The sequence below is a fragment of the Oncorhynchus gorbuscha genome, linkage group LG13 (genome assembly GCF_021184085.1).
Source record: "Oncorhynchus gorbuscha isolate QuinsamMale2020 ecotype Even-year linkage group LG13, OgorEven_v1.0, whole genome shotgun sequence".
Lineage (NCBI taxonomy): Eukaryota > Metazoa > Chordata > Actinopteri > Salmoniformes > Salmonidae > Oncorhynchus > Oncorhynchus gorbuscha.
This window is the reverse complement of record NC_060185.1, coordinates 31,360,276-31,381,202: the sequence shown is the minus strand read 5'-3', so window position 1 is coordinate 31,381,202 and position 20,927 is coordinate 31,360,276. Positions and strand designations below refer to the sequence as shown.

The 20,927-nt window shown below is 45.8% G+C and overlaps 1 protein-coding gene across 1 annotated transcript in view; it reads right to left on the bottom strand.

The window, feature by feature from the left end:
• The window catches only part of LOC123992277 (zinc finger and BTB domain-containing protein 16-A-like), a 38,271-nt gene extending 17,950 nt beyond the window's left edge, over positions 1–20,321 (bottom strand). Inside the window, exons 1-4 of the mRNA XM_046293445.1 lie at positions 20,301–20,321; positions 16,325–17,607; positions 11,467–11,567; positions 8,654–8,740 (exon numbers count right to left, since the gene is read on the bottom strand). Of these exons, the coding sequence (XP_046149401.1) occupies positions 8,654–8,740; positions 11,467–11,567; positions 16,325–17,607; positions 20,301–20,321 (1,492 nt within the window). The remainder of the gene's footprint in view (positions 1–8,653; positions 8,741–11,466; positions 11,568–16,324; positions 17,608–20,300) is intronic.
• Between the last annotated feature and the right edge of the window lie 606 nt (positions 20,322–20,927).

Sequence of the window (20,927 nt, the reverse complement as noted above, 5' to 3'; positions counted from 1 at the left end):
CCGGGCTAATGGCTTGCCATGTTCTGGTAGATGGTGGTCTGCACACTACTCCGAAAATGGCCGGTCCTACATGGCGCAACTCCAGGGGGGTTGAGAGGAGGCTCGACTACATTTTTGTACCCAGGTCTTTGGGTAAGTTGTCTGGGCGGCTGTTGCCTGTTTTCTTTTCGGATCACGACGGGGTGCTCCTGCAGGTGGGGTCGCCAGACTGCCTCTTTGGTAGGGGGTACTGGAAGTTAGATCGGGATGTGCTGGAGGAGCAGGCTTTTGTTGACGGGTTTTATGGTTTCTTTTGGAGGCTTGAAGGCCTCCGGTCCATGTGCGAGGGGGTATTAGAGTGGTGGGAATTAGTTAAGGTGAGGATTAGGGCTTTTATAATAGGGTATTGCAAGAGGGAAAAAAAGGGAGGAGAGGAGGGAGGTGGATCGTATCCAAAGATTAATTGAACTCGAGTACGAGGCAGGCAACCTCGGCGGGTCGTTTGACTGGGAGAGATCCGCAACCCTAAAGGCGCAGCTCAAGGAGTTGCAGGAGCGGAAGGCTCGAGCTTTCCTGGAGCGTGCGCATAGTGGCTTTCTAGAACATAATGAGACTTGTTCTGCTCTGTTCTTTAAGTCGGTTAGGGCCAGACAGAGTAGGAAGGTAATGCATGGCGTTAGGGAAGAAAATGGTAGTATAGTTAGAGAACCAGAGGATATGGTCAGGGTGACATCTGATAATTTCCAAGGTTTATTTAAGGAAAGGGAAGTAGATGTAGAGCAGGGAAATGTGTTTTTAGAACACTTGTCCAGGTGGTTGCCAGAGGACGTTAGAGAAGTGATGGAGGCCCAGATTTCACTAGAAGAGGTTGAGAGCGCTCTTAGGAGGATGGGAAAAGGGAAGGTGCCTGGGATGGATGGGCTGCCGGCTGAGTTTTATCTCAAGTTTTGGGGTATACTTGGACCAGTGGTCCTCGAATTCTTGAAGGCCATCCTTGAGACGGGGGTCCCGGGGGGGATCAATGGCTGTTGGTGTGCTGTCACTTTTTTATAAGAAGGGGGAAGTAACAGACTGTGGCAACTGGCAGCCGTTGACCATGCTGTGTGTAGATTACAAGCTACTTGCAAAGGTTTTAGCAGACCGGTTGCGCACAGCCCTTCCCTACGTCGTTCATGAGGATCAGACGTGCGGGGTAGAGGGCCGCTCTATTAGATGGAACCTACAGTTAATCAGGGACTCCATCGCTTGGGTTGAGGATAGAGGACTGCCTTTAATGGTAGCTGCGCTAGATCAGGCGAAAGCCTTTGATCGCGTGAATAGATCCTTTTTATTCAGGGTGTTAGGTCGATTAGGATTTGGGGAGAAGTTCATAGGATGGATTCGTACATTATATGTCGGAGCGGGGTGCCGAGTTAGTGTAAATAGTCACTTGGGTGACGTTTTTGACCTCTCGTCTGGGGTCAGGCAGGGGTGCCCACTCTCGGCTCTCCTCTTCGTTCTGTACATGGAGCCTCTGGGGGCTGCCATTAGGGCAGACACAGGGGTGGAAGGCTTGTTGATCCCTGGAAGTGGTGGGCTGCGTGTTAAGATGACGCAGTACGCCGACGACACTTCCTTGCTGCTGTGCAAGGACTCATGCCTGACAAGGTCCCTTGCCATCTTTGGGGATTTCACCCGAGCGTCGGGAGCAGTTCTGAGCCATGCAAAGTCTTCCGTCAAGTTTTTCGGAAGATGGCGTGGTAGAACGGATGTGCCTGGGGGGTTATCTCTCTGTGAGGGGGCCCTGAGGATTCTCGGGGTCCATTTTGAGACCTCCGGCTCAGCGACGCTAAACAAGAACATGCGTATCGCAGTGGTACAGAGGAAGCTAGCAATGTGGAAGGCTAGGTATTTGTCTTTTATGGGCAAAGTCCTGGTCCTAAAGGTGGATGTGTTGCCGTCTCTTTTGTATTTGGCATACATCTACCCATTGCCGGCTTGTCTGAGGAGGCCTCTAGTGAGGCCTGTTTTTCAGTTTATGTGGAGTGGCAGGTGCGAGTGGGTCGCCAGGGCACGCATGATCTGTCCCATCGGGGAGGGAGGTAGGGGGGTACCACATTTCCCCCTCAAGCTGGACACAATTTTTCTTTCTTTCTTGTTAACGGAGCATGCTCAGCCAGTGATACACCCGTCTGGTTACCTCCTGCGGGTGTTCTTCTCGTATCAGGCGAGAAGCGTAATGGTATGGTCTAACACGGGTCCTCGGGCGGAACAGCTGCCATGGCACTTTGGTCATGCGGCCAAGTGGCTGCTTGCGCACCCTGAGGTTGAAGTTGCCCGAGTAGGTTTAGATCACAGGCACCTGTACGAGGAGGTCAGAAAGGCAGGGAGTCCGGCGCCTGTAGTGGGCATCTCGGAAGTGGTCTGGGAGGGAGTGCAGGTGCAAGGTCTGGACAACAGGCTCAAGGACCTGAATTGGTTGAGCCTCCATAAGTGCTTGCCGGTACGTTCCATCATGTACCGGTATAGTTTGGTGCAATCCCCCACCTGTCCAAGATCCTCTTGTGGCAGGGAGGAGACTGTGTGCCATGTCTTTTGGGACTGTGCCTTTGCCGGAGTAGTATGGGCTAGGGCACGGGTGTTGTTAGGTTTGGTAAGGGGGGGATTTTGTATTGACATGGGCCAGGTTAGAGAGAGGTGTAGGGAGAGCGAGAGGGACGGATAGGGACAGGTTTCTGCTCTGGCTTCTCATGAGTCTCTTTAAACGGGGGCTGTGGGAAGCAAGGCAGAACATGGTGAAGACAGGGAGAGATTGGGGGGTGGAAGGGATAGTGAGGAGGGTGGAAGGAGATTTGAGGGGGAGGATGAAGAGGGAGGAGAGGAAGTGGGGGGCAGCATGCTGCTCTGAAGAGGTGGAAGGGGGGGTTTAGGGCTGGGTGTCATTTAGATTTGTAAGGGGATAGATTAGGGACGGGGAGATAGGGAAAGGTATTTTGTAGGGTGACGAGGAGGGAAGATGCTCCCCTGAGGTTTTGTTTGGGGTTTATGTTTAGTTAAATTAGTTTAATTAAAATACCATTATTTGAGTATGTATGAAAATTAGGAGTTGTAAAGAATGAATGGTATTGAAGATAATAAAGAATTTTTTATTAAAAATAAAAAATAGGGCTGTTTCGGTTTTTCACTTTTCACATTTTTGTAGTTTCCACTTGTATTGTTTTTTCCTTCATTAAAATATTATCATGAATCATCATCACGCTGCATTTTGGTCCGATCCTTATTCTACCTCTTCATCAGAGGAGGAGATAGAATAACGCCGTTACAGAATCACCCACCACACCCGGACCGAGCGGCGTGGTAACAGGCAACAGCGAGAGCAGAAGCAGCGAAAGGAGGAATGGACATGGGAAGACATTTTGGATGGCAAGGGTTGTTACACTTGGGAGGAGATATTGGCTGGAAGAGATCGCCTCCCATGGGAACAGGTGGAGGCACTTAGGAGAGCAGAGGCAGCCGGAGAGAGGATCTGACGTTACGAGGGAACACGGTTGGCAAGGAAACCCGAAAGTCAGCCCCAAAAATGTATTGGGGGGGGGGCTTACAGACCTGCGCAAACTCCCTGTGCTTACCGGGGGGCTAGAGAGACCGGGCAGGCACCGTGTTATGCTATGGAGCGCACAGTGTCTCCAGTGCGGGTGCATAGCCCGGTGTGGTACATACCAGCTCTTCGTATTGGCCGGGCTAGAGTGGGCATCGAGCCAGGTAAGGTTGGGCAGGCTCGGTGCTCAAGAGCTCCAGTGCGCCTGCACGGTCCGGTCTATCCAGTGCCACCTCCACACACCAGTCCCGATGGCAGCTCCCCGCACCAGGCTTCCTGTGCGTGTGCTCTATCCAGTTCCACCTGTGCCAGCACCACACATCAGGCCTACAGTGCGCCTCACCTCTCCAGCGCTTCCAGAGCCTTCCTCCTCTACAGCGCTAATGGAGTCTCCCGCCTGTTCAGCGCTGTCGGTGCCTTTCTCCTCTCCTGCGCTGCCGGAGTCTCCCGCCTGTTTACCGCAGCCAGAGCCTTCCTTCTCTCCAGCGCTGCCGGAGTCTCCTGCCTGTTCAGCGCAGCCTGAGCTGCCAGTCTGCATGGAGCAGCCAGAGCTATCAGCCTGCATGGAGCAGCCTGAGCTGTCAGTCTGCATGGAGCAGTCTGAGCTGTCAGTCTGCATGGAGCAGCCAGAGCTGCCAGTCTGCATGGAGCAGCCAGAGCTGCCAGTCTGCATGGAGCAGCCAGAGCTGTCAGTCGGCATGGAGCAGCCAGAGCTGCCAGTCTGCATGGAGCAGCCAGAGCTGCCAGTCTGCATGGAGCAGCCAGAGCTGCCAATCTGCATGGAGCAGCCAGAGCTGCCAGTCTGCATGGAGCAGCCAGAGCTGCCAGTCTGCATGGAGCAGCCAGAGCTGCCAGTCTACATGGAGCAGCCAGAGCTGCCAGTCTGCATGGAGCAGCCAGAGCAGCTAGATCCGCCAGTCAGCCATGATCTTCCAGATCTGCCAGTCAACCAGATTCTTCCAGATCTGCCAGTCAACCAGACTCTTCCAGATCTGCCAGTCAACCAGACTCTTCCAGATCTGCCAGTCAACCAGACTCTTCCAGATCTGCCAGTCAACCAGACTCTTCCAGATCCGCCAGCCAGCCAGGATCTGCCGGAGCCAACTACCTGCCTGAGCTTCCTCTCAGTGCTGAGCTTCCTCTCAGTGCTGAGCTTCCTTTCAGTGCTGGGCTTTCCCTCAGTGCTGGGCTTTCCCTCAGTGCTGGGCTTCCCCTCAGTGCTGGGCTTCCCCTCAGTCCCGAGCTTCCCCTCAGTCCCGAGCTTCCCCTCAGTTCCGAGCTGCCCCTCAGTCACGAGCTGCCCCTCATTCCAGTGGGTTTCTGGGTGAGGACTACTAGGCCATGGTCGGCGGCGAGGGTGGACTATCCCATGACGCGAAGGGGAGGAACTAAGACATTTATGGAGTGGGGTCCACGTCCCGAGCCGGAGCCGCCACCATGGACAGACGCCCACCCGGACCCTCCCTATGGTTTTGAGGTGCGTCCGGGAGTCCGCACCGTAGGGGGGGGGGGGGTTCTGTCACACCTTGGTCTTAGTATTTTGTGTTTTTTTTCTTTATTTGGTCAGGCCAGGGTGTGACATGGGTTATTGTGGTGTGTTTTTTGTCTTGGGGTTTTGTGGGGTGACTAATTAGTCTATGGCTGCCTGAGGCGGTTCTCAATCAGAGTCAGGTGATTTATCATTGTCTCTGATTGGGAACCATATTTAGGCATCCATATTCTGTGAGTGTTTTCGTGGGTGATTGTTCCTGTCTTTGTGTTTGCACCAGATAGGGCTGTTTCGGTTTTTCACTTTTCATATTTTTGTAGTTTCCGCTTGTATTGTTTTTTCCTTCATTAAAATATCATGAATCATCATCACCTCGCTGCATTTTGGTCCGATCCTTATTCTACCTCTTCGTCAGAGGAGGAGATAGAAGAACACCGTTACAAGAATTGTGTTATTTGACGTGTAAAATTTAAAAAAGCTTATTTAATGGGTAAATGGTGTTTGTTATATGGCGTGTATCTTTTTTGACACCCAAAGACCCAAACGGCGTTCAATGTGCCTCACCCTAATAATTTGGTCTATTTTCTCCTCTTAATTTCGCATACTCTTCTAACTTGATGGTGCACATGTAGCCTATAACCAGTTTTAGAGAAATGTAATCATTGAATATTGTAAGAGCTTTCACTGTCTGTTTATTTGCCCCCTTTATTTATCCTACAGTTCTGACTTGTGTACAGGGAGATCACTGTAAGAATGGCCCATGTTCTGAATTCTGTCGCTCTACATTTCAAAAGTGCTGAACAAAGTTATATTGACTACGTCCGTTGTCGCTCGCTCATTAATGTCTTAATTGACATTACAGATTGCCTCTTATCTGCTTGTTGTCCCCTAATGCCATAGTTTGTACATCTTATTTGTCAGTAGAAACCACATTTGTTTAAACAAGTAAGCCATATCAGCTGTTTTTTTAAAGCAGTGCATTATGCTGAATTAACTGTTTCTCTGCCAGATAAGGCTCCGCTGAAAGCCAGGTTTAGCAGTGGTATTGTGTTGGGACTGCTATAGGGACCCTAACAGTTTGTGGGCACTGTTTGTCACAGTTATAGTGAAATTCATGTATTGTTTAGTGTTGTGTTGTGTAGTGGAGTGGCTTTGCTGGCATGCATCCCACATTTGTTTTTTTGCCCCACCAAGATTTCCATGTTAAAATCACCACTGGTTATGTGTACTGTAGACATTCAGCAGAGGAAGTGTTAACGTGTAGTTTAAGGGCAGCTGTTTGTAAGAACACACACAGACAGCACTCTTAGGGCCTTCTCCTGCAGGCATTTTGGCAGAATGGCTAGCCACTATCTTCTGCACCATATCCAGTCCATTTCTATGCTCTATGATTTGCTCAAATTCCTGGGTTTTTCCAAAACTGCTCAAACAAGATGACACCACAGAGAACTTTGCTAACATGGTCTGATGAAATAAAGTCATTGTTGGGTGAGAGGTTTTGAGACGGTTCCATTATTTTATTTTGGGCACTCACAAGTAGGTCAGAGGCAGAGCGAACGGAGACTGTGACAGAGAGGGCTGTGGTGGGGACTGAGTAAACAGCAGCACATGATGTTGTTTTCCTGGGAGTCCTTGCATCCAATGCCACCAACCATTGCAACCAATGCCCTCAGGAACTCCCCCTTAACCAGCCCCTTCCACACGGTCTCACCCCCTTCCCATAACGCCAACCAACGGCCACTCGCCTCTGATATTCACATTGCCAAAACACACTCTCACTCACTGGAAATAAGCTGGGTTCTGCATTGCAGTCCCTGTAGTGTGATCGATATGAGAGCCAACAAGGTCTTTGTCAAGTAGGGGTGTCTTCCTTCTTGAGGAGGCTGGATCAGTAAACTAAAGGGCTACAGCTGCTAAGGTCTGACCTGTGATAATGTGCCAAGAGGAAACTTGTTTGGCTTACTGGCATACTGTCACATGGCGATATACAAAACCATGGTAACAAGATTCATTCAGCCAATGATCTCAAAGGTTATAAACCTAGGATGTGTTGAAAGTATAATCAAAAGAGGACCATAGCGCTCTCCCAAAAGTTTGTTTGGTCTGTAAAACCCATGAATCCTTCTTCAGTGTATAGGTTACACACCGAAGAAGGTAAATAAGCAGAAATGTCAGAATACAAAAATATATATATATATATTTTAAGAAATAAGCTTTATGCAACATCTTTTTGAGTGCAGAAGTTGAAAGTGTAACAACACTTGAAGTATTATAATGTACAGTGAATGCATATTCTAAAAGAGAATGCCGACTGGAACTGAATTCCCTAAAACCACCAAACAGCTCAAATAAATCATACTATTCCAGTCAGAGCACAGCCTGTGAGTACAAAGTAGCAGTAAGAGGGTCATGTGTCACACCAGACCAAGCTGAGATGATGACAAAATGAGTGAGTAATGCCCTCCTGTACCCTGTACTAGATACGCTGCCAGGCCAACAACTGAGCCCTGGATGTTTACAACCTGAGGGCGAGGAGGCAGAAACTCGTTAACACCCCGCCATGTCTCCAGGTATTAACTATTCATACTGTGTGTGGCACCTGGAGTTACAGTTACATCCCAACGCTTCGGAGCGGGTTATCAGTTTTCTCTGACAGTAGCAGCAAAGGTGTGGTTTCAGACACTCAGCGTGGATCGACTGTAGGGTTAGTTTAAGATCATTAAATGTAGAGTTTGATTTAGATACTATAATGACTAGGATTCAGGCACTGGGAGAGGGTTTGAATATTTGGAATATATACAGGCAGCTTTGACTTCAACTTCACTTGTATAACTTTAATACGAGATACTCAGTCAGCTGATTAGAGGAGCGTCTAGCTATTCAGAACCATTGTGTTTCAGAATAGTTCACAGGCACTGATGTCCATTATCTTCTGAGCTGGAGAGGATAAATACTCAGAGTCTATCACCATGAGATCATTCCCAAACAAAATGTGTTGATTCAAGTTGTTGATGTGAGTCTGAGCAATAGAGTAAATACCCTCTCAGCTCCGCACGCACTTAGCCTAGATGCATGGCATATCTATGACAATATCATGTACTTGCAGTGTGGCCTAGGCGTGCCTGCTGTGTCAGGCTTGCCAGCCCTGTGGTAAATAGGCACGCACCCAGATGGGATGCCAGGAGATATAAGTGGGTGATATCTGATAGGGCCTTCCCGTCCTCGCTGATCAATTATGGAGCAACATGACAGGGACAGTTTGACCCTGCCAGCACAATGACAAGAATGTTAAACCCCATAGCCATATACTTATTAAACGTGTTTTGAATGAGCAGCAGGAGAGACAGAATACATTACAAATACGGACCTCAAACAGTATCCTGTCAATTGTAGCCTGCTTGTTTAGGGGCGGTGAATGAGTGTCTGTGAGTTATTGCACGTTTTCATCCGTGAGCTATGTTTGTCTGTGTGTGTGTGTGTGTGTGTGTGTGTGTGTGTGTGTGTGTGTGTGTGTGTGTGTGTGTGTGTGTGTGTGTGTGTGTGTGTGTGTGTGTGTGTGTGTGTGTGTGTGTGTGTGTGTGTGTGTGTGTGTGTGTGTAAGACAGTACCTGTGTGTGTCTGTCTGTGGGCCTCCAGAGCATCTTCAGCAGAGAATGTAGCTCCACACTGATCACACACCAGGGCCTCAGCTCCAGCTGCAGGGGGAAATCACAGTCATGTGTCATCATCAAACCCTCAACATATGGTGTACATTATTTTGTGAGATGTAAACATTCAAGTATACAGTATGAGAAAACAGCCAGCAACTTGTACAAAATTATTTGAATCATGCTGTAGAGGGTGCAACTGAATTTGAATGTATGGTTATGGCAATCAATCAACATCTGAATCTCAGATGGCTATAAAAGCTGCACTTTTATTTCAGAATGAAACCACATATTTTTTATAGGTGAGAAAGCTGTTGGATTAAAATCCATATCAAACCTTTAGCCAATGCAATGCTCTATTTAAAAGTCCCTAAGTACCCATTCTCTTCTGTAAACACTTTTGGTTGTTTACAGTTACATAAGGAGTCACACACAGTACAAAAGAACAAAACCCAGTGGAAAAAACACAACTCTGGCCAAACAAAGGCACCAGACAGTGTTCTGTGGCCTCTCTCTTCCACAGTGAGGAGCTTAGCTGAAGAGTTCTATTTACCCTGTTATCATGCTCTGAACAGTGTGCAGCCTGTCTACCTGAGTTGCCACAAAAGGACTGGGTGTTCTGTGCACAGCAGACAATCTGTTCTGAGCCCGCAGCATAGGCCTTTATCAGAAACCCTCCAGAGTCAACACTCCCTAGCCATCTCCCTCAGTAACACACAGCACCCTGCTCACCTTTAGAATGCCCTTGTCTGTTCCTATGAAGAGATCAGAGGAGACAAGGGAAATGACACCACTCAGCTATAGGAGATGCCAGTTGCTCTGCTAAATAGTGATACTGCACACAGTGGGTGAGTACACACACACACACACACACACACACACACACACACACACACACACACACACACACACACACACACACACACACACACACACACACACACACACACACACACACACACACACACACACACACACACACACACACACACACACACACACACACACACACACACACACACACACACACACAGCTGTTTGGATGTGGGCTGGCTCTCGGTGAGATGTAAATCGGTTTCAGATCCATACTGGCCCAGGGCTTATTCACTGATCTATTTTCTGCTCAGCTGGCTTTAAATGAAGTTAAAATGACTCATTAAAACGCCCACAAGCTTTGGAAACTGGGAGCGCTACAGCCTAAGTGTAGTCCTCTTTCAACTCTCCCCACCTCCCTGTACAGCTGCACTAGTCCCAGTGCTGTAGCTCGCTACAACCACCTCATCCACAGATTTCACCTCAGATCCTTTTCGTGAAAACAAAACATTTCAGCATACTATGTAGCCTTTACCTAGATGTATTGTGATGTACTGCAGGGCTGTCCTTGGCTGTGTTATGTTCTATGATAGTGTGTCCAGTTTGTTATGTTCTGTGACAGTGTGTCCAATGTGTTACGTTCTGTGACAGTGTGTCCAGTGTGTTGTGTTGTGCTGTTGGGAGATTGTGTGTGATTAGGGAAGAAGAGAACATTGTCTTGTGCCGTCAAAGGCATGGAGTGTGCTCTCATCCATAAACCATCAAACTGTCTCCAGACGCGGCTGCAATAGCCCTCCATCAAAACACTTTGTCTGGCATACCAAAATACGAGCCAGCATCGAGCTGAATACCAAATCAGCCCATTAGAGCTGTGGAGCACTGGCTCCTTAGCAACCAACAGAGGATCTAAAGGCTGCTATGGGCTATACGGCAACACACAATGACAATGAAATAAGATCAAACTCTCTTTCTTTGTACAATACAGAGGCTATATATTTTGTGTGTGAATACAAACCAGATGAAAGAAGGTTTCAGAAATCTATTTTGTAATGAAAGATCAAAGTATCTAAATGATGTGTAACAGGCCTATATAACACACACTATAGCCAGTATGTCTCATCAGGTCATACCGATGCAGACAGAATGAGTAAAGGAGAGTAGCCGTTAGCCAACTAGTAGAATGTGTCTAGACCTGATGCAGCTATTGTGTTCCCATCACGGAGTTCCAAACATGGAATTTCAAACTCATCATTAAATCTACACCTGGATTTAAAAAATGTCTACTGTGAGGAGGTCAGGTAGTTTATGAGCACTGTTTGGAGAAAGGGAACCTCTCATCTGTCAGCCGTCTGTCATCTCCTAACACTTTTACAGATATCAGAGGAGAGGAAAGCCAGGGACGTATAGCATTCCTTGTGTCTATTCTTCCTAACATCAGAGTGGAGTTTCTGTTTATATTTTAGTTTCATTTTTAGCCCCTCTCTCCGCCTTCTCCCCTCCCCTTCTCCTGCTCTATTTTGGATAAAGTGGCTGGGAGAGCAGTCAGGTCTGATTAAGTCGCAGTTTGGGTACAGTGTGTTCCTGGACACACATCTGCGAGCGAGCCATCACACACGCTTCGGAACACTGGCAGAACACCCAGGCCTGCCGGCAGCTGATGATGTCATCACTCAGAGGGACAGAGCTGGCGAGGAGCCAGACAGACTCTCCGAAAACACACACACACACAGACAGATACAACAGAGAGAAGACAAAGAGAAGACAGAGACCCTGAAGAACTGACACATACAGACAGGCGACAGACAGGAAGAAGCCTCTTTCCTTTAACACATATCTCATGTGCCTCACTCTTCTAATACACGTGTGACATCATGAACAGGTGCATGTGAAAACAGTACAGTCCTGTTATGGGTATTGTAAATGGAATGTACTCTATTATTGGCATGATATGGAAGCGTTACCTGAGTGAGAGAGCATGTGCATCCTGAGCCGTACACTGTCCATGAAGTGTTTGCCACAAAACTCACAGCCGTGTTCCTTCTCTCCTTCACTGTGCAGCTTCCTGTGGGGAGAAAGGACTGGGATGAACCAATGACTGAGGTCACACAAATAGCAGACATTGGGCTCTAAAACGTTTTGGTGCTTTTCTCTGAACTGTTTTCAAAAGGCAGAGGCATCATTGTCCTTGTAGAGAAAAGCATGTTTCATTCCATCATGAAAGCAACCCTCTCTTTGTACTGCTGCATCATTAGAGTTGAGAGGTCTCTAAGAGTTGTGAGTCACACAGTATCACACTGTACGAATGCAAAAGGAGAACAGACAATAGAAATTTCAGGGATAATTTTAGAAAGCACAATACAAATAAACGTGCTGACACCCACGTACACATACAGACAAAAACACAAACACCCACGTACACATAGACAAAAACATAAACACCCACGTGCACATACAGACAAAAACACAAACACCCACGTACACATACAGACAAAAACACAAACACCCACGTACACATAGAGACAAAAACACAAACACCCACGTACACATACAGACAAAAACACAAACACCCACGTACACATACAGACAAAAACACAAACACCCACGTACACATACAGACAAAAACACAAACACCCACGTACACATACAGACAAAAACACAAACACCCACGTACACATACAGACAGAAACACAAACACCCACGTACACATACAGACAAAAACACAAACACCCACGTACACATACAGACAAAAACACAAACACCCACGTACACATACAGACAAAAACACAAACACCCACGTACACATAGACAGACAAAAACACAAATACCCACGTACAAAAAACACAAACACCCACATACACATACACATACAGACCCAGACAAAAACACAAACACCCACATACACATACAGAACCAGACAAAAAGACAAACACAAACACTCACGTACACATACACATACAGACAAAAACACAGACACACACATACACACATGCAAACCAGACAGGCAATCCTCTCATAACAAGTACAAAAAAAGGACTCGCCGCTCTGCCTGCAGCAAACCCCATCATATCATATCACACACGTTCAGTCATGCGAGGCATCATCTGCACTATTATCCTAATATTCCCCTCTGCAGCACAATGGCCAGACAGCAGTCCTCTAAACAGACCACAGTCAAAGGACAGATAATCTCATATATAGTACCAATAAAATATTATGTCAACAAAACTCTCTTCAATTAAATCAAGAACACCCACGACTTACATCAAAATAGAAAACAGAAAAGAGGATTTTCAACAGAAAACTAGAGAGATTCACTATAAACCAGACACCTCATACAATTCCTAGCTTTCTCCTTTAGATAATTCACTTAATCAAAGCCTGAAGTTAAAAGTTCTGAAAAGGTGTGCTATGCCTTAACAAACTTCTCTCTCCACTCAGAAATGTCAATGTGACTGAGGTGGATGATGCTCAGTGACCTGTCTCCTGACATGGACTAGCTTCATTACAACACCAGCAGTCACCAGAAGGACTGACTCCTCCAACCTTCAAACCTCTGCCTATATCCATGACTGAGCATTGGCTAGCTAACACACTGCTGGATGTTCTGTGTCATCAGGCTCATTCAAAACCCGGAGTGGCACAGGCCTGAAATGCCGTCTGCGTGGGAGGAGAATGGGTAGAGGTTGGTGCTCTGATACTGATGATGGTTTGCTTGATTGATTTAGTTATGGGACATGTGCACCTGTCTGTAGACCTGTGTATCCCCCCCCCCTTTAAACCAACCAACCTCTAGTTTAAACCCACCAACCTCTTTAAACCAACCAACCAACCAACTCTAGTGTAAAAGCATCAACCTCTAGTCTAAACTCACCAACCTCTTTAAACTCACCAACCAACCAACTCTAGTGTAAAAGCATCAACCTCTAGTCTAAACTCACCAACCTCTTTAAACCCACCAACCTTTATTCTAAACCCATCAACCTCTAGTCTAAACTCACCAACTTCTTTAAACTCACCAACCTTTATTCTAAACCCGTCAACCTCTTTAAACCCACCAACCTTTAGTTTAAACCCACCAACCTCTAGTTTAAACCTACCAACCTATTTAAATCCACAACCTCTGGTCTAAACCCATCAACCTCTAGTCTAAACTCACCAACTTCTTTAAACTCACCAACCTTTATTCTAAACCCATCAACCTCTAGTCTAAACTCGCCAACTTCTTTAAACTCACCAACCTTTATTCTAAACCCGTCAACCTCTTTAAACCCACCAACCTTTAGTTTAAACCCACCAACCTCTAGTTTAAACCTACCAACCTATTTAAATCCACAACCTCTGGTCTAAACCCATCAACCTCTAGTCTAAACTCACCAACTTCTTTAAACTCACCAACCTTTATTCTAAACCCATCAACCTCTAGTCTAAACCCAACAACCTCTTTAAACCCACCGACCTTTAGTTTAAACCCACCAACCTCTAGTTTAAACCTACCAACCTATTTAAATCCACAACCTCTGGTCTAACCCCAATAACCTCAATAAACGCACCAACCTCTAGTTTACACCCACCAACATCTAGTTTAAACCCACCAACCTCTATAAACTCATCAAACTCTAGTCTAAACCCACCAACATGTAGTCTAAACCCACTAACCTCCAGTTTAAACCCAAAAACCTCTAGTCTAAACACACTAACTTCTTTAAACCCACCAAACTCTTTAAACCCACCAACTTCAAGTCTAAAATCACCAATCTCTTTAAACTGACCAACCTCTAGTCTAACCCACCAACATCTTTAAACCCACCAACCTCTTTAAATACACCAACCTCATTAACCCACCAACCTCTAGTCTAAAATCACCATCCTCTTTAACCCACCAACCTCTAGTCTAAAATCACCATCCTCTTTAAATACACCAACCTCTTTAAATACACCAACCTATTTAAACTGACCAACCTATAGTCTAACCCACCAACATCTTTAAACCCACCAACCTATTTAAATACACCAACCTCTTAAACCCACCAGCATTTATTTTAAACCCACGAACCTATTTAAATACACCAGCCTCCTAAACCCACCAACATCTAGTTTAAACCCACCAACCTATTTAAATCCACCAACCTCTAGTCTAAACACACTAACCTCTAGTCTAAACACACTAACCTCTAGTCTAAAATCACCAACCTCTATAAACTCACCAACCGCTAGTCTAAACCCACCATCCTCTTTAAACCCACCAACCTCTAGTCTAAACCCATCAACCTCTAGTCTAAACCCATCAACCTCTAGTCTAAACCCACCAACCTCCAGTTTAAACCCACCAACATCCTTAAACCCACCAACCTCTTTAAACCCACCAACCTCTTCAAACTCACCAACCTCTAGTCTAAAATCCCCAACCTCTTTAAACCCACTAACCTATAGTCTAACCCACCAAACTCTTTAAACCCACCAAACTCTTTAAATCCACCAACCTCTTTAAATCCACCAACCTCTTTAAATCCACCAACCTCTTTAAATCCACCAACCTCTAGTCTAAAATCACCATCCTCTTTAAACCAACCAACCTCTAGTTTAAGCCCACTAAGCTCTAGTTTAAACCCACCAATCTCTAGTTGTCACATCCTGACCTTAGTTCCTTGTTTATGTCTCTGTTTAAGTTTGGTCATGGCGTGAGTTGGGGGGGGGATTCTATGTTTTGTATTTCTATGTTTTGCCTTTTCTGTGTTTGGCCTGGTATGGTTCCCAATCAGAGGCAGCTGTCGATCGTTAGGCAGCCATTTTTCCACTATGGGTTGTGGGTAGTTGTTTTCTGTACCTGTGTTTTCCATACAGAACTGTTTCGGGTTTTAATGTATTTCTCTTGTTCTTTTGTATTCTGTGTTCAGTTTATTAAATATATTATGGACACTTACCACGCTGCGCTTTGGTACGATATTTCATACTCCTCGTCAGAGGAAGAAGAAAAGCGTTACACTAGTCCAGACCCCCAAACCTATTTAAACGCTCAGCCACTGGTTAAACCAATCAACCAGTGGCGTCTACCTTCACATGCTGAGAAGCCTTTAGATCTCTGTACAGGCAAGCTACTCTCCTTCTTCCCTCCTCACTAATGCAAAGGAATGCATACCAAATGCACTCAGAGACAGTTTGTTAAGTACGAGGCACATCTAATAAAAAATAATCTTACAGAATTGCGAAAATGTTTGCAACTTTGTAAACAGCTTCATTATGCCACACCATGTCTCCTAAGCTGCCAACAAAGACCTATTTCATACCTCTTATGAAATCCTTCTATTCAGGCACAAGAGCAGGTGTCTTTTTAAACATATTTAACATATTTAATATCATTGCTCCCAGCTTTCCTTTGAAGTCTTTTAATGTGTTAAAAGTTAATTAAGACCAAAAAAACGGCAACCTTTAAATTAGAAGTTGTACACTACAATGTATCTCTTCCTTCACATCCTAACAAAACAATGAACCATTTAGCATGGAGACTCCAGACTGACCACACACACACATACACACTCCACATCCCTCTGTCTGTCTCTCACAGACCTCCTAGTATATAGTGACCAGACAGAACACTTTGTGGGTGAAGGGGTGACATAAGCGAATTGCAATTTACTTTGATTACCAGCATTTACTAAATTATCACAACATTATAATAATTTGCATTCTGCTAAAATAAATGCTGTTTCACTCTCCAACAAAAGACCTCCTTCAATAATACCCAGATATCCATTATACCTGTATACCCCTAGAGATATAACAGTGAGTGGTGTATGCAGTCAGCCAAACTCTGTGCTCTACCTGTGTTGCTCCATGACCTCTCTGTCGTGCAGCTGGAGACCACAGTCCCCACTGCTCTGAGTCTGACTCTGGCCCTCCCGCCTCATCCCTGCTGCAAACTGTCCCAGCCTGCTGAGGATCTCCCTGTGGAGCAGGCCCTGGTTCAGGAGCCCCCCATAGGCCCTCAGGTCCAGGGACATGGCCAGGGAAGGGGCCACCGACATGGGCATAGGCAGCCCCAACTCCCCTATGTGGTTGGAGGGCATGGAGGAGTAGAGGGAGGCCAGGTGTTTCTCAGCCAGCCCAGGGAAACTGTCCAGATGAGAGTTGTTCCCCACTATGCCCCCCTCCTCTTGGCCCGAGTGCTGCTCTCTAGCAGATGTGATGACACTGCCTCTTTGGGGGGTCCCCGGGCCCTCTTCTCTTGGCTGGTCCGACTCACAGCCCCCCTCCCCTCCTCTGTTGGACCGGCCCTCGTAGCCATTGGCTTCATCCACCTGCATGTTATTGTCCTCTGTCTTTATCCTCTTAGCCAGAGGCAGGAATGGCTCCTGGGCTCCATTGAGGCTGTACTGCAGTGGAGACTGACCCAGGCCCTCCAGACTAACCCCTCCATCTTGTGTTGGGCTGGCTACAGGGAGCCCCATAGGTAGTCCCCCTGGCCCAGAGGGACTCCTGTCAGTCATGTGGTACAGTGCCAGGTGGTGCAGGGCGGTGGGGTTGATACCACCCTCCTGCATGGAATGCTTCTTGGAGATTAGCATGTTCCTCCAGTGCCTTGCCCTGCTTTGTTCACTCTCTCCAGACCCATGGTTCCTCCCACTCAGACTCAGGTGGTCCTGCTTCTCCTCTGACTGGATGGTCTCCAGGACCTTGAGGCACTGCTCCTCCAGGTACTCTATCTCCAGGATCTCAGCAGCGTACAGCAGGTCATCCAGGTCCTCGGCCGTGGCCTGCAGGGAGGCCGTGTAGGCATACTCCAGGATCTGCTGGAAGGTCTTGGGGGAGAGGAAATCGAGTGCATAGCGCAGGCTGCTGCGGTGGAATAAAATCTCAAACATCTTGCTGGTGCAGGCCAGGACGGTGCGGTGGGCCGGGAACTCCTGGCCATCCACCGTGATGATTACGTCACACAGCGTTCCCGACAGACGCATATGATTGGCCCTGTGCAGGAGCGTGGCGGGGAGGGTGGGGTTGTGGAGCTGAAGAACACCCATGTTAGTCAGATGATCCGTACAGCCTCGGACCCTCTCTGAGCCCACGCATGAGGTGTGTTCTATCCCACCTTCAGTGTGTCTATAAGTCTAGATAGAGGAGAAACCACATGAAATATTACATCTCAGATCATGGTAATGAAGAATGGTCTGGTTGATTGCCATGGTGTTTGTAAAAACATTAGAATTATGTTGTGTGTCAATATCTTGCATGTTCAACAATTTTAGAGGGAAAAGTAATAATACTTTAGCACTGGCTGACCAAATGTCAGGGGCTAAAATGTTGATATTGTATAGTAATATGTCACTATAAGGAAATACACTGGAAGCAAACACAGGGGATTTATATGCTCCCCAAATCCAGCAATGCCCCATGAGGTCTGTTTGAGACTGGTTACGTATGCCTACATGCCATAGGCTGCAAGCAGACAGAGACATGCACTATTACATGTGCTGTAAATGTATTATGCCTCGATCACACCTGCAGCTTAATTGCGCAAAATAGTATGCAAAAGTTAAACATTCACCTTCTGCTACCATTTCTGTCGAAAGTATGAACCAAACAGAATTCACTGCAACTGCCTCTGCAACGTAATGCTGCAAGGCAAACGCAACGTTCCACTGGAAATCAATGTACTTCTGGTGTTCCCAAAATTCAAACCCTGTCGGTGTGATCGAGAAATTAGCACTGCTGGCTGATATACAGTACCAGTCAAAAGTTTGGACACACCTAGTCATTCAAGGGTTTGTCTTTATTTTTTACTATTTTCTACATTGTAGAATAATAGTGAAGACATCAAAACTATGAAATAACACATATGGAATCATGTAGTAACCAAAAAAGTGTTAAACAAATCTAAATATGTCACGTTCTGACCTTTATTTCCTTTGTTTTGTCATTATTTAGTATGGTCAGGGCGTGAGTTGGGGTGGGCAGTCTATGTTTGTTTTTCTATGATTTGGGTATTTCTATGTTTCGGCCTAGTATGCTTCTCAATCAGAGGCAGGTGTCATTAGTTGTCTCTGATTGAGAATCATACTTAGGTAGCCTGGGTTTCACTGTGTGTTTGTGGGTGATTGTTCCTGTCTCTGTCTTTGCACCAGATAGGACTGTTTGGGGTTTTCACGTTTCTTGTTTTTGTAGTCAGTTGTTCATGTGTACATTTACATATTAAAAGAACCATGGACACTTACCACGCCGCATATTGGTCCTCTGATCCCTGACAAAATATATCTTTATTTTAGATTCTTTAAAGTAGCCACCCTTTTCCTTAATGACAGCTTTGCACACTCTTGGCATTCTCTCAACCAGCTTCACGAGGAATGCTTTTCCAACAGTCTTGAAGGAGTTTCCACTTGTTGGTTGCTTTTCCTTCACTCTGCGGTCCAACTCATTCCAAACCATCTCAAATGGGTTGAGGTCAGGTGATTGTGGAGGCCAGATGATCTGATTCAGCACTCCGTCACTCTCCTTCTTGGACAAAAAGCCCTTACACAGCTTGGAGGTGTTTTTTTGGGTCATTGTCCTGTTGAAAAACAAATGATAGTCCCACTAAGCGCAAACCAGATGGGATGTTGTATCGCTGCAGAATGCTGTGGTAGCCATGCTGGTTAATTGTGCCTTGAATTCTAATTAAATCACAGACAGTGTCACCAGCAAAGCACCCCCACACCAACACACCTCCTCCTCCATGCTTCATGGTGGGAACTACACATACGGAGATCATCGGTTCACCTATTCTGCATCTCACAAAGACACAGCGGTTGGGAACAAAGTTTTGACTCATCAGACCAAAATGTTGACATCAGACCACCTGTCTAATGTCCATTGCTCGTGTTTCTTGGCCAAATCAAGTCTCTTCTTCTTATTGGTGTCCTTTAGTAGTGGTTTCTATGCAGCAATTCGACCATGAAGGCCTGATTCACGCAGTTTCCTCTGAACAGTTGATGTTGAGATGTGTCTGTTACTTGAACTCCGTGAAGCATTTATTTTGGCTGCAATCTGAGTTGCAGTTATTTCTAATGAATTTATCCTCTGCGGCAGATGTAACTCTGGGTCTTCCTTTCCTGTGGCGGTCCTCATGAGAGCCAGTTTCATCATAGCGCTTAATGGGTTTTGCAACTACACTTGAAGACACTTTCAAAGTTTTGGACATTTTCCAGATTGACTGACCTTCATGTCTTAAAGTACTGGTGTTTCTCTTTTCTTATTTGTGCTGTTCTTTCCATAATATTAACTTGGTCTTTTACCAAATAGGGCTATATTCTGTATACCACCCCGACCTTGTCACAACACAACTGATTGGCTCAAATACATTAAAGAAAGAAATTCAACTAATTAACTTTTAACAAGGCACACTTGTTAATTGGAATGCACTCCGTGTAACTATCTTATGAAGCTGGTTGAGAGAATGCCAAGAGTTTGCAAAGCTGTCATCAAGGCAAAAGGGGGCGACTTTGAAGAATCTCAAGTATAAAATATATTTTGTTTTGTTTAACACTGTTTATGTTACTACATGATTCCATGTGTTATTTCATAGTTTTGATGTCTTCACTATTATTCTACAATGTAGAAAATAGTAAAAATAAAGTAAAGCCCTTGAATGAGCAGGTGTGTCCAAACTTTTGACTGGTACTGTGTATCGAGATATGGTATCATTTTGCGCACTGTCGGTGTGATCAAGGCGTAATGTTTTTAGGGGTGGCCACTCTTACACCAATATAGCTCATATAAATAAATGCTACAACAAATAGTTACATGATTATTGATTATATTTTCTGACCTTCAGTGACCACTGACCCATATCCACTTGATGGGTAATGCTGAAACTCAGCCTGGGTAGTTCAGCAACAGAGCGCATCAGGTGCAAACTGAGCTTTGATGGAATCACGAATTCCTACCCCAAAACACCAGCATTTAAAATGATATAGTTACTAAATCTCTAAACATGAAATAATTCACTATCGCCGTAATGTTAAACTGTATGGGAACAGCATATAGCCTGGGCGCACCGCACATCACAGCTCAGTCACGTCTCTCTCTGTCTGATCGTACCGCGAGCATACTAAGCAGTCAAGTTTTTAAATCCTTGTTACACTAACTGCGGAGAAACTTTAGGCTCAATAACATTTTCGGAAATGCGAACACGTATACAATAACACAAAGGGAATGCCATTTAGTAAATATGTCAACTAATATTTTAACATTGTCCATGAATTGCAAATAGGTTGAATAATAGCTATTTCAGAAAGTATATTCGAATCACCTGTGCAATACCAGTATTCCTTCAATATTATAATTCCCCTTACCTTAGTGGCCTGTTATGTCCTCACTTAGCCGATTGATTGCTTTATCATTCAGGCAACATAATGGCAAGGCAATTCACAGAACCCGCTCCAAACTCATCCAC